This window comes from Vulpes vulpes, chromosome 12, assembly GCF_048418805.1.
Source record: "Vulpes vulpes isolate BD-2025 chromosome 12, VulVul3, whole genome shotgun sequence".
NCBI classification, from domain to species: domain Eukaryota; kingdom Metazoa; phylum Chordata; class Mammalia; order Carnivora; family Canidae; genus Vulpes; species Vulpes vulpes.
This window is the reverse complement of record NC_132791.1, coordinates 174933529-174946837: the sequence shown is the minus strand read 5'-3', so window position 1 is coordinate 174946837 and position 13309 is coordinate 174933529. Positions and strand designations below refer to the sequence as shown.

General features: G+C 45.5%; 1 protein-coding gene and 1 long non-coding RNA gene across 2 annotated transcripts in view; one reads left to right on the top strand and one right to left on the bottom strand.

Moving 5' to 3' along the window:
• LOC112930128 (uncharacterized) overlaps window positions 1-886 on the bottom strand; it is a 37564-nt gene extending 36678 nt beyond the window's left edge. Inside the window, exon 1 of the long non-coding RNA XR_003237056.2 lies at window positions 740-886. This is a non-coding gene — a long non-coding RNA (uncharacterized lncRNA). The remainder of the gene's footprint in view (window positions 1-739) is intronic.
• Window positions 887-1061: 175 nt separating this feature from the next.
• Window positions 1062-12742, top strand: NUDT7 (nudix hydrolase 7). Its single transcript, XM_026012497.2, has 4 exons — window positions 1062-1149; window positions 3060-3213; window positions 7319-7477; window positions 12068-12742. Exons 1-4 carry the CDS (start codon window positions 1115-1117, stop codon window positions 12434-12436), a joined length of 717 nt encoding a protein of 238 aa, XP_025868282.1. The 5' UTR covers window positions 1062-1114; the 3' UTR covers window positions 12437-12742.
• Window positions 12743-13309: the final 567 nt, after the last annotated feature.

Genomic DNA, 13309 nt, shown 5'->3' with positions numbered 1-13309 from the left:
GTCTGGGGTCTTACAAGTATCAGCTCAAACCAGGCTCCCCTCCAACTGCCTCTCCTCCAGCCACTTCTGCGGTCTTCACACAAACTTATTCTTCTTCCTGTAACTCCTCTGTCTCTTTCCTTTATTTATTTTGCACACATGCCTTAGAGTAGCTCCCCAATGATCACACTCCCTTACAGCACAGATTGCTGGGCCCTATCCCCAGTTTCTGACTCAACAGCTCTGGGGTGAGCCCCAGAATCTACACTTTTAACAGCACCACATGATGCTCATGCTCTGAGGACCACACCTAGAGCACACGCACACCTGCTTTCTCCTCCCTTCCTTCCTTCTCTTTCTTCTTTCAGATTTTATGTGTTCGTGAGAGACACACAGAGAGAGGCGGAGACATAGGCAGAGGGAGAAGCTCCCGTCGGAGCCTGAGCACAGCTGCTTTCCTCCCCATTTCCGTGGTCTCTGGTAAGCCTTCTCTGACTTGGTTCACCCACGTTTCTCCCTGTTTCTCCCTCATATATTCGTCAAGGACTAAAGGCCTCTGCTTTATCTATGCACTTGTTTCATCCATGTCTCCCTCCCTCTCTCTCCCCCACTTGCCTGTAGGCTCCGCGTGTCTTTTTGCTAGGTGGGATCTGCGCCCTGCTAGCACATAGTAAACATGCGCAGACGGCTGCTCAGAAAACTTGAGCCAACTTAACCTCCCCGCAACAGTGAATGCAGGTGTCAAATGCTCTGAACTCACCAGCACTGCATTTGTACGTTCTTTCCTCTTCCCTTTTTTTTTTTTTTGTTTTGTTTTGTTTTGCTTTTTTGTACAAGGACCAACCTCAGAATTCTTCAGATGCTTTTCCCTCCTGAAGAAGCCGGGCAGAAACCGCTTTGCAAAACCGCGAAGGGCCTGGCCCTAAGCCCCGCCCCGCGCCCCCAGGCCCCGCCCACTCCCTCGCCCCGCGGCCGCAGGCCCCGCCCACGCCCCGCCGCCCCGCCCCGCCCCGCCCACGGCCGCAGGCCCCGCCCCCTCGCCCGCCCACGCCCCAGGCCGCGGCTGCTCTGCGCATGCCCACCGGCTGAGCGCTTCCGAGGCGTCTCCATCAGAAAACAAACTTTTGCCTGCGGGATGTCGGGACCTAGTCGGTCCCCGGAGCCGGCCAGGTAAATCCTCCCCCGCCCTGGGCACCCGGAGCCCCGGAGCGCCGTGCGGGCCTCCCTGCGGGGCTTCCTGCCGAGCGCACCTGCCCCGCGGAGCCCGGCCGGAGCGCCCGCCTACCTGGCCGGCTGGGCCCTGGCGCCTTTGCACCTCCCCGCGAGGCGGGCGGGCTTCGGGCCGCGGGCCCACTCCCACGGGCAGAGCGCTGCGCCTGCCCAGATGCCTGCCCCCTCCGTCCCAGGGCTGTGCGGACCTTGACGCCGGGAAGCACGAGCGCGCCCGGCAGCTCAGGGTTCGGGGCCCCGGAGGTGACCCTGGGTCTCGGTTGCGGAACCTGACCCGCCTGAGCCCCGAGCAGGCCTCATCTCGCGGGCCCGTTGCGAGGCTGGAAGAGAAGCGCGGAAAGTGCACCCGAGGAGCGCATGCAGGCGCCTGCTGCTGGGGTGTAGTGTGGGGGTTACTCCAGGGACCAGCCCCAAATGTGGACAGACACATTCGCCAGTGCTGGCCCCACTGGTTGGTTCTGGGACAGCCTCTTAAAAGCCGAGGTTGGCCCGGTGCGTGCCTGGGATGCGCTCGCTCCAGAACGCCCTCCAGGGCCACCTGATGCTGGAGACATTTAGGGCAGTAGTTGCCGCTGCACTGGGCGCTGGCCGGTGCCAGCCACCGTATGCTGACACCGATGGTGTCACTCCGGGCTCACAGACACCTTCAAGCATGTCACAGATGCGGAAAGCAAGGCTTGGGGAGGTCATCCCTCAACACTTGAAAACCACAACTGCCTTGACTTACGTATCTCATTTTGCCCACGATGCCTTTCCCAGCGGAAAATTAAAACCAAACGGTTAGTTTCTAGGCCTGGCATAACAAACTACCAAAACCTGATGGCTTAAAACAACGGAAATTTATCTCCCAATGTTCTGAAGGCTGGACATCCAAAATTTCCTGCCTCTTGCAACTTCTGATGGATCTTAACGTTCCTGAGCTTGTGGCAACATCACTCCAGTCTCTGTGTCTTCACCTTGCCCTCTTCCCTATGTGTGTGTCTATGACCTCTCCTTTATACAAGGTCGCTGATCACTGGACTTAGAGCCCACCCTAAATCCAGGATGATTTCATCTCAAGATCCATAACTACATCTGCAAAGATACTATTTCCAAATAAAGTCACATTCTGAGCCTTCTGGGTGACATGAATTTTGGGAGACGCTATTTAAACTGCTACACAAACCAGCCACAAAAGACACCAGTCGAAAGGACCAAAACATTCAGGGTCATGAACTCAGGGCACCCAGTGTGTTTGTTATAAATCCAGATACTTTGCACATTGTCCTCCAAGTGGGTTACCCTGGTCCACAGGATCAGCATCACTATTGCTTGGGAGTTTGATGCTAACTTCCAGGCCCCACCCCAAACTTCCTGAGTCACAGTTTTGGGGGGGGCGGGGCCCAGCCCTCTGGGTGAATCTGTTGCCACTAAAGTTTGGGAACCACTGTTACCAGGCAATTGAAAACGAAAGGGTTTGATAATATAAGAGAAAGTCCTTAACCTGACAGTTGTCTAACCTTACAATGACTTGTTTACCAACACTGCCTTACTGGAATATAATTAAGAATTCAACATTTAACTAGGGCATTGTTGAAAGAATATTTTACCATAATTTCTATTTAAGTTTCAAAGTGAACTTGTGTACTAAACTGTATTCTTAGTTTTTGTTTTGTTTTGTTTTGTTTTTTTGCTCATTTTATCTTGCCAACAGTCATGTGATTTGTGTGTTATTTCTGCTGTGTTCCTGGAAAATACAATGAGAGTCAGAAATGGTAAGCTCCAAGATACACAGCGAAACAGAAACATAGGACTAGGAGCTTTTTATCATAACTCTGGTTACTAAAATATTTGGTTTGTTTCCATTTTAGACACAGTTTGATAGATGAAGCTAAGGCTCGCTTAAAAAAGCATGATGTTGGGACCAAATATTCTCACTTGTCGTCTAACAAATTTTCTGTCCTTTTACCATTGTTGGTAAAAGAAGGAAAACTCTACCTGTTGTTCACCCTCCGGTCAGAGAAGGTAGGTGACAAAAAGATTCCTGCCATTCAAGTTCCAGGACATTTGAAAACCCCACAACAGTTTGTCACTTGCACACATTTTGAGACCATGCATTCTCAAATGGACTTTCAAGATTGTGATGTTCAGGGGTACAAGAAGCCACAGGATAACAAGGCATTTTTTGGAGAAGTTTTTTTTAAAAAATAAGTAATTTAGCTAGCAAGTAATTTGAAATACTTTTAGACCAGGGTCTCTTAATCTTGGTGCTATTGGCATTTGGGCTGGATAATTTTTTTTGTTGTGTGAGCTATTCTGTGCATAATGAGATGTTTAGCATCACCCTGGGCTTTACTCACTAGGTGCCAGTAATACACACACACAAACACACAAACACCCCCTTTGTGACAACCATGGGGTCTCCAGACATCCCTGTCCTGGCAGGGGTGGGGGATGGGTACAACTGCTGCCTCCAACAGCCACTGTTTTAGACTCCCACCCGGGTTATAATATGAAAATTCTAGAGCACAGAAATTAACAGCCTAGGCCCTGAAGCTGGCTGCCTGTGTTTGAATGCAGGCTCACTCCTTGCCAGCTCTGTGATTTTGTTCTAATTACTTGCCCTCTCTGTGCTGCAGTCTCCTTACCTGCAAAATGCAGACAAAACACTAGCACTTGCTTCATAAGGCTACTATGAGGATTTTTCCAGGGAAACAAATGCAAAGCAACTAAACTGGCCCCAGCACATGGCAAGGATGCTGTAAGCTTCAGCTGCCATCACTATTGCTGTTGGCAGACATGGCCTGAGGTTTTCAGATAAACTATTCTAACTTTAAAGAAATGTTGGGCTGGGAATGGAGCTTCCCTGGGTACACCCCTGGATATAGTCATTCTCCTTTGCTGTTGGGGTGCTTCTGAGGAAAAGTTGGGGAAGCAGTAACTTCAAAGCTATCCAAGTACAAAAAATGAAACTGAGCCATACAGCATGGCTTCAAAGCAGAACAATGAATAGTATTCTCTCAGGGGGGGAAAGAAAGCTGAGGAATCAGCTGAAGTTTTGTGGGTTTGAGATCAGACTTGTGTGGATTCTTTTGGGTCTGGGTCAGGTAACAATCACATAAACACAGGTGGTAAGAAAGTCCAGATTCCAACAGAAGATACCTAGCTGGGAGCCAGGGGACCTGGGTCTGTTCTCAGTTTTGCCAAAATGCAGAGGAGAAGCACTTCAATATATTTTTCGAACCATCAGACAAATAATAATGTAGACAATTGAGGCAAGACCAAAATGGATCTCAGGTTACTGCTTCATCCAGAGAGCTTTGCCTGTTGATTATTATGTGAGAATCATCTTACACCATAAACTCTGGTGTGCAAAGATCACGTTTAAAAAAAAAGTATTTAAAAAAATTTTTTTAATTAATTAATTAAAAGTATTTAAATCTAATTAGATCTGATTCTACCCCTGTCTCATTCTAGGGGCAAGAAATTCCCTCCCAGGCTTTACTGGAGCTGCACAGCTCCCTGGAGTAGCACAAGTAGAGAAAGGGAAGGGGTACCTGTCCCCAATCCCTCCTGCTTTAGCATGGGCTCTCCTACCAGCTCTGGAACCTAGAACAAAGTTTTTAATCTCTATGAGTCTCTGTTTTCTCATTCCTAAAATGGGATTGAAAACAGTGCCTAATGTTATGAGGGTAAAGAATCCTCCTCTCCTCTCCTCTCCTCTCCTCTCCTCTCCTCTCCTCTCCTCTCCTCTCCCCTACCCTACCCTACCCTACCCTCCCTTCCCCTCCTTTCCTCTCCCCTCCCCTCCCTTCCCCTCCTCTCTCCTCCCCTCCTCTCCACCATTCTACTTGTCTTTCCTTTCCTCCCTCTCCCCCCAGCTTGCTAGGGCTTGAAACAGGCAAAAGAAAATGCAAGAACAAAACATAGACTAAAGTTTTGGGAAATTAGCCTACAACCTTACTGGCTTCTAAATAGATTTCCATAAAGGTTTTATTTAATAAAAATTTTTATGCCGTTAAAAAGAAAGATTAAAAACGTCTGTAATTGGGGCCCTTTTTGGCACTGACAGTTATGAATAATGATTTTTATGAATGTGTCTATTTTCTTCAAAACAGCATAGCATTTTCTTAATAGTGTTTGAAATAGCCATCCCATCAGGTCTGTATTTCTGTCGAGCCTGGTGACTCCCCGTAGGTGCCTTCTGCCACGAATGCTCTGGTGCTCCATGTGCTACCACAATAGAATACTTTTTTTCAGAGGTGATGTAACAGTAGGTTTGTTTCTTAAACATTTGGGTAGTCAGTAGTCGAGATTGTAGAAACATATCCCTCAACCTTGTTTTCACCAACTCTCGTAACTGTAATTGACGTGAAGATGTGTGTGATTCCTATGTCCTGTAGCAATTCCTGCAGTGTTCTTGATACACTAGCAGAGAGTTACTTTAAAATGTTATCTTTTGTTTTTTTTAAAAAAGCTTGCTTAAATGGGACTTTAAATTCTAGAGCACTACAGAATTTATAACAGCATCTAGTTTATTCTTACATAGATATATTGGCCCTGGTGCTAAAAATGCCAGTGAGATCTCTTGATTTAGCTTCTGAACATCAAGAACTGACCTTACAAGGTCTCATTAATAAATATATCACATTGGCCAGACCCTGTGCCATGAACTTCAGCCATCAGCCTATGTGACTGGCTCTGTGACCTTGGGAGATATACAGGGACATTATTCCTGTGTCATCCCATTGAGAAGAGGCCCACCTGGACTCCTGCTGAGCCTGAGGCCTTATGGCAGTTCAATAGAAAGGATGGTGGGCACCAGGCAGGAGTGAAGTCAATAAAGTTGGGTTATATTTTTTGTAACCCAACCCAAAGATGGAGGATGCTACAAATGGAGCCACAGTTCTTCTAAAGTCAGGAAGGCATGGAATCAAGAGTGGAGTGGAAGGGGCAGTGTAGGGAGAAGAGACTTCTATTCCCTTGCATGCATGCACAGAGATACAGAGGTGCCGATGTGTCAATGCTAATGGCTCAAGTGGTCACATTACCTGCCTTTTAGTAGGCCTTAATACATGTGTGGTATGCTGGTTAAGAGCATGGGATGGAGAGTTAAAACACTGGTGTACATTCTGGCTCTACTACATATATAACCCTTGTGTGACGCTGGTCAGGTATTGTTTTATTTTGTTTTTTGTTTTTAACTCTTTTGAGCTTCTGTTCCCTTGTCAAAAGAGGAAATGGTAATAGTATAATAGTAGCTTCTATATCCATCGATGGATGGATGGATAACAAATACATGATATACATGGCATAGGTAAATCCATAGAGATAGAAGGTAGGGGCAAGGAAGCGGGAGGTTGGGGAGCAAGTACAGGGTGAAGAAAATGTTCTGGAACTAGACAGTGGTAGTGGTCGTACAGCATCATGAATGTATTAAATGTCACTGAGTGGTTCACTTTAAAATGGTTCATTTTAGGGGCACCTGGGTGGCTCAGTCAGTAAAGCATCTGTCTCTTGATTTTGACTCAAGTTGTGATCTCAGGGTCATGAGATGGAGCCCCTTGTCAGGCTTTGAGCTCAGCAGAGTCTACTTAAGATTCTCTCCTTCTCCCTCTGCTCTCCCTGTCCCCCTGCTGCTCACACTCTCTCTCCCTAAAAAATTAAACATGGTTCATTTTATGTTATATAAATTTCACCTCAATTAAAAAATAAATGCTTTTTAAAAATAACAGCATACGGACCTGTTCTAAGGGCTAAGTGGAAAAGCTTCTTGTGAAGAAGCATGCCTGGAGCAGGGTAAGCACCCAGTAAAGGCTGTCTATTGATAACATTGCCCTTTTTATTATACTTCCTTTTGGCTCCCTCCTCCCCCCATTAAGCATAGATCTGTTTCGTGTGCTTGGTATCTTTTAGGGACAAGTAGAAAAAAATTACAAGTGAAGGAAGTTCTCAAAGCTCATTTTTAAAAAGGATTCAAGTAAAAACTTTTTTGGGGAGGGGGTGTTCTTATCCCCCCCCTTATTACCCCCAGTGTGGGAGTGGTCTCTGGCACAAAATAGGTCAGTAAATACTTGTTGAATGAGTCAACTGGAATCCTGCATCACAGCTCTGTTCTTTCACTATCCAGCTAAGAAGGTCACCTGGAGAAGTTTGTTTCCCCGGAGGCAAGTGTGAACCTACAGATGTGGATGATGTGGCCACAGCTCTCCGGGAAGCCCAGGAAGAAGTAGGGCTACATCCTCATCAGGTGGAGGTTGTCTGCTGCCTGGTGCCGTATCTGTTTGATGTAAGTGGTAGAGTGGAACTGGATTGCTTACACTGTCGTGAGCCCCTGGTGGATCCATGATTGTCAGCATTCCGTGTATGGGCAAGCATGACCCTTGACAGATGGAGCCCAGAGACAGATTCTCATGTAGACTCTGCCCCTTGTCTGTCAAGTGGCCTTGGGCAAGCCCCCTTTCCCTTTGGAGCCCCTCTTTGCCCATCCAGAAATGAAAGGTTCGAACTCCATCTCTGAAAGTGGATCTCTAGAATCCTGCAGGTGCTTCAGGATTCTTTCTTTAACATTCAATTTACACTTTTTTTTTTTTTTTTGCCAGTATACATTTTTTTTTGAGAATTCAGTTGAAAAAATAATCATGCCCTTGAGCATGCTGTGTTCCAAACTTTAGCCTTTTGGAAGCCACTAGTGTCTTACCTTTGTCCTAAATATACATATTTTTATACATACCATGGAATCAAGCTTATCCATATCACATTAATAGAGAAGTACCCTGAGATCACTAGGCAAGCTGTTTAAGAACTATTACTATTTGTAACTACATTTCTGTGTGAATCAGGACTTCCTTGATTGTATACATAAAAAAACAAACATGAAAGCAGTAAAATGAATTCTGGGGCTGATATACCCAGATCTTACTGCACATGAACTTTCAACTGTTGCATTAATGGACTTTAGAAGGAGTAAATATTGTAAATTTGTACTTGGATGACAGCATTATTTTATTGGTTTAAAATTTCTAATATAAACTTGTAATGTTAGCATAGTTACAGATTTTTTTTTTTAGCATAGTTACAGATTTACAGAAAAGTTGCAAAAATACTATGGAGGGTTCATGTATTCCGCACCCAGTTCCTCCCATTGTCAACATCTTACATCACTGGTGTATGTTTGTTACAACTAAGAAACCAGTGTTAATACACTGCTATTACCTAAACTCCAGACTTTATTTGCCTTCTACTAATTTTTCTACTAATGTCCTCTTTTCTGTCCTGGATCTCATCTAGGATACCATAGTGTTTTTGGTTGTCACGGCTCTTTAGTCTCTGGTCTGTGACAGTGTCTCAGACTTTCCTTATTCTCGTGACCTTGACACTTCTGAGGTGCACTGCTCAGGTATGTTGTAGAATGCCTCTCCATTTGGATTTACCTGATATTTTCCTCGGTTAAGCTAGGGTTATGGGTTTGGGAGAAGACTACCACAGAGGTGAAGTGCTCTAATCCCATATTGAAGGTAGGTATAAACTGTGTGCTTTATATACATTGGGCTTTCAGGTACATTTTTATTTCAGGAGGAGAGTCCCACTGATGCATAACAATGAGAAAAACAGTGAGTCAGACCATCCTTTATGTTCCATTTGGCTTAAAGTCTCGGTGGTACAGTCTTGTGACGATCAGTGATGCTGAGACATCGATCTTAATCAGGCCCATTTTGAAAACAGAAAGGTCACCACTCAAGGGAGATTTTGTTCAGAAGAAGTTAATGGCCTCTCAAATAAATGCCTCCTAAATGAGAGGGGAAAGCATGGGATTAGGACAAGAAATGTATCAATTACTTCCTAGGCAACTAAGTTTTCTAATGGGAACCCCTTCCACTCAACGTCTACAAATCCCCCAGCCTAAAGGGGGGATTTATTTTAAAACTCTATTGACAGATTGAACCCTAATGGTAAAAAAAGTTCCCAAAGTGAGAGTAACTCAGTTTCCAAGGCTCCTGGGAGCTACTGAGTTCTGCCTATGAGGGGTAAGAATACGACTGTCTTCACAGGAGAATGTTGGGTCTTCAGGAGATTTCGGTGGGCCAGATGCTCCTAAAGCCAGAGATTTCTAAAATGACCTCCTCTTGATATAATAATGCCAATCACATTATCAAGAAATTAGGACGAACAAAGGCTTTCAAGAAAGATGTCCTGTGTTTGGAAGTGCTGGCGAGGGTTGTTTTGTTCTTTGGGACCTTGCAAATCTTTTAAACGTAGTATAAAACTACCATTTATTAAACACAAGCAGAATCTAACTCAGTGATTCTTACTTAGAGCTGATTTTGCCCCCGGGGTACATGGCAATGTCTGGAGGTGTTTTTGGGAGTCAGAGCTAGAGGGGGTGCTGTTGGCTGTTTCCCACCTCCTTCGTTAATCCTCCAAGGCAGGCTATGGCCCTCCAAGCCCACCCAAGGTGTCCTGCCATACATGTATGTGCTTCTCTTTCTAACAGCTTCGGGAGACATTTCTCCCTTTTCTCTTTAGAAGCCACAAACCCATACATTTCCATGCATTCTCCTTCACTTTGCCACCTCTGCAGCTTCAGCTCCTGTAAGCATTTCGGTGCCTTTCCTTTCCCGGGAATGTTTCTAAGCACATGTGGCTTCTTCCAGGAGCCTGGAAACATGCCTTATCCCTGCTGCCACAGCAGGAGACAGTCTCCATGGGATTTCAGCTCAGCAGGTGGTCAAAATTCAGTCTTTCCTTTGTCTTAGCATGTCTGCTGTGCATGCACCATCCTTTTTTCCTTCTAAGGCAGACACCTGTGTTTTGGGAACTATGTGTCCAGAGATTCTGGTTCATCCACAGATTTCCAAAGTCTTTCTGACTTTCTAAGCTAGAGCCGTGTTGAACATGCCTGACTTCCCAGCAGAAACATTCAGTATAACAACGTTACCTCCCTTTGTGGCTTTGATTCCCCCACCACACACACCAGTTATTTCCTTAGACTCAGACATGCGAGTCCAAGGGCCAGCACTGCCACGCTAAGTTGCTTGTCCATACCTGTGCCTAGCAGTTTGGCCCTTCCAGTAAGGGTGAGTTTGTGCTCCTAGCTCAGCCCTCAGGAAGAGCTTGAATCCGAGCTGCAGCTGAGAACTCTCCACTGCAGTATGTAAGCCATGTGCAAGGCTGGTGTGTCATCTCTGAGATATGGCGACATTTGTGTCTTCACAGCACTTAAGCACTATACTCTAGCGTGTGGGCAGCAGCCGGTGAATCCTGGTTTCTACCAAGTCTTACATGGCCGTGACCTTGAGCAGGTTGCCTCAAGTCTGCTGTTAGAGCTTCTTCAAGTTCAGACATGTTGTGAAGAAGCAGGGAGAGGGTGCTGAGTATTAGACCAGGGCCCCAGAAGCTGTGGTCACTTCATGGTGATAGCAACCACAAATGCACGTTGAACGAACACTGCGGGTTCTGTTCAGAAGCCATCATATCCCTCTGTGTTTCTGAAAGTTCTCACCTGCAGCTTTCCATCCTTCCTTGCTCACTGAGAGCCTGGAGGGCCTGAGAATGGTCTTGGCTGGGCAGGCCTTCACCAGTGACTGTGCTGAGGGGCATGACAACCTAGCTCTGCACCGTGCTTTACACCTGGATGCCCTGCAGCACCCTCACCCTCGTGCTTTACACCTGGATGCCCCACAGCACCCTCGCCCTCGCCTGGCCTCCTCCCTACCTCAGGCTTTGTCTTGGGAGTGCTTCCTTAAGAAATCACTTTCATCTGAGTCTTCCCTACCTCCCAGAGACTGCTTCTGGGGAACCTGTGGCCAAAGAGGCCAAGCATTCACCCAGGGCCATGTGTTGTTCACTGCTGGTAGAATGCTGTTTCTGCCTTGGGGCCCCTTAGGATCCCAGATCTCCCACCCCAAGGACAGCTAAAGTCTACACTCCTGGTCCAGATACTGACTTTCACCATGAATTCAGTTAATGGTCTGACTCATTACTGCTCTTAAACATGCTTCAGCTGTCACACCCCTGAGAATTTTCCATGGACCTCTTTATCCTGCTCTATTATCCCAGCCTCACAAGGTATCCCTGGCTTTTCCCAGCCACTTCCTCTTGGAATGCCCACCCCGCCCCTAACTCAGATTCTTCTCACTTTCCATTTCAAGCTTATGCAGATCTTCTCTTATGATGCAGCTCCTACACTAAACCCCAGGCCTCACCCTGGAGATTTCCCAGCAGGTCTTTCACTTAACAATACCCTGCATTCATTTGCAAGCAGTTGTGGTTATAAATAGAAATCCTTCTCCACATATAAACATCTGTTATGTAAAATAGTTAATATATAATGATAAATGTAGTTTCCCATAATTGGGTATATGACACAGTTAATATTGTCACTTTTCTATTAATAAGATGGCACATCCTTATCTGTACTGATGGGGAAGGGTGTCTATCCCATGCATTCTGAGGGCCGCAGAGTATCCTGTAGATACACTCATAACTGACCGACCCTGAATGTCCATCAGTGGAGGAGTGATAACTTTATAGTTTGGGACTATTGCAAATGATGCTTCAGTCTTGTATCTTTTCTCACTGGTAGAAATTTATCATACAGATATATTTACACAAATGCGGTTGCTAGGTCTAAGGGACCATGTTTTTATGATATTGTCAGATTGCCCTTCCAAAATATTATACCAGTATGTTCACAAAAGATACCATTTTCAGACTTGTCTCATAGACACTGCGTCAGGTAGCGGCGAGACTACGCCCATTTCAAAGGGGATATGACGTTCACCTCTGGAGCAAATTCTTGCTCCTTCCCTACCCACCTTGTGTAATTGACTGCTTTGCACTGTTTTCTTAATCTGCGTATTTTGTTTTCTGCTTTTAGAGAGATACATTGATAACCCCGGTTGTAGGATTTATAGACCACAACTTCCAGGCCCAGCCTAATCCCGATGAAGTTAAGAGTGTGTTTTTGGTGCCTCTAGAATATTTCCTACATCCGCATGTCTACCACCAGAGCTACCTGACACGTAGTGATCATCATGTTGTTATTCATTGCTTTGAGTACACAAGCCCTGAAGATGGTGTCACTTACCAAGTCAAGGGAATAACTGCAAAACTAGCCCTGTTCCTTGCCTTAATTATTTTGGGGAGAAAACCCATCTTTGAAATGGAGTTTAATCTCAATGACCTAATTTCATCCTCTGAAGAGAATTTCCTGAAACTTCATAAACATGCTACAAGCAAGTTGTGATTTGTGAGACCACCACCCAAATAACTAAGAGGATTTTATGGGTGCTGATCCAGAAGAACAACAACAATGCAAGCTATTGGAATTTGACAGGTGCAGCTCTTTTTTCTGCAATATGAAGACCAAAAACCTTGACTTTTTCCCTACTTGCCCTGTATTACCTGGAAGAGCAAAAAGTCTTTCAAAAGTGGAAAAATGTGTTCATAGTGTTGCATCATTTCACCCACAACATGTCAGTATTTGTTCTACACATGAAAGGTATCTGGCACAAAGGTATCTGGCACACTTAATAAATATTTGCTGAATATATGAATGACCCTGTGGCATTTATTTTATTCATGAGAGGTAATATCTTTTTCTGTCTGTTGTTACATGTGACTGGAAACTTCTGGCTGGCCATTAGGATCTATCCACCTTTTCCTCCCTGGCAGTAAAGTCGAAGCTAAGCTCCTATCTCCCTAGGAAGAAACTGTATTACCCAGCATCCCCTGCAGTTAAATGTGTCTCTGGAACTTAATTTGGGCCAATGGGATGTGAGTAAAATTTGGTCTTGCAGGTCATCTCTAAGTGAAGAGATAAGCCAGCTTCCTTGGACTCTCCCCTTTCCAGGAGCTGCAACATGGATTTATCTGCAAACCAGCCTTGACCGTACAAGGGAGGACAATTCCTAGGGGGATGGCAGGACCCAAAGGTGGTAGGAGTTTGGATCTCTAAATGACTCTGGAGTAAAGCAAACTGCCACCCTGCATTGTTCACTTGGTCTTGTTATGTGAGAGAAGAATAAAATTCTGTCACTTTTCTGCCACCGTTATTTGGGGTCATTTTATTAGAGCAGAGCAACAGCTCTGCTAAATAATAAACCATAACACTTGAAAA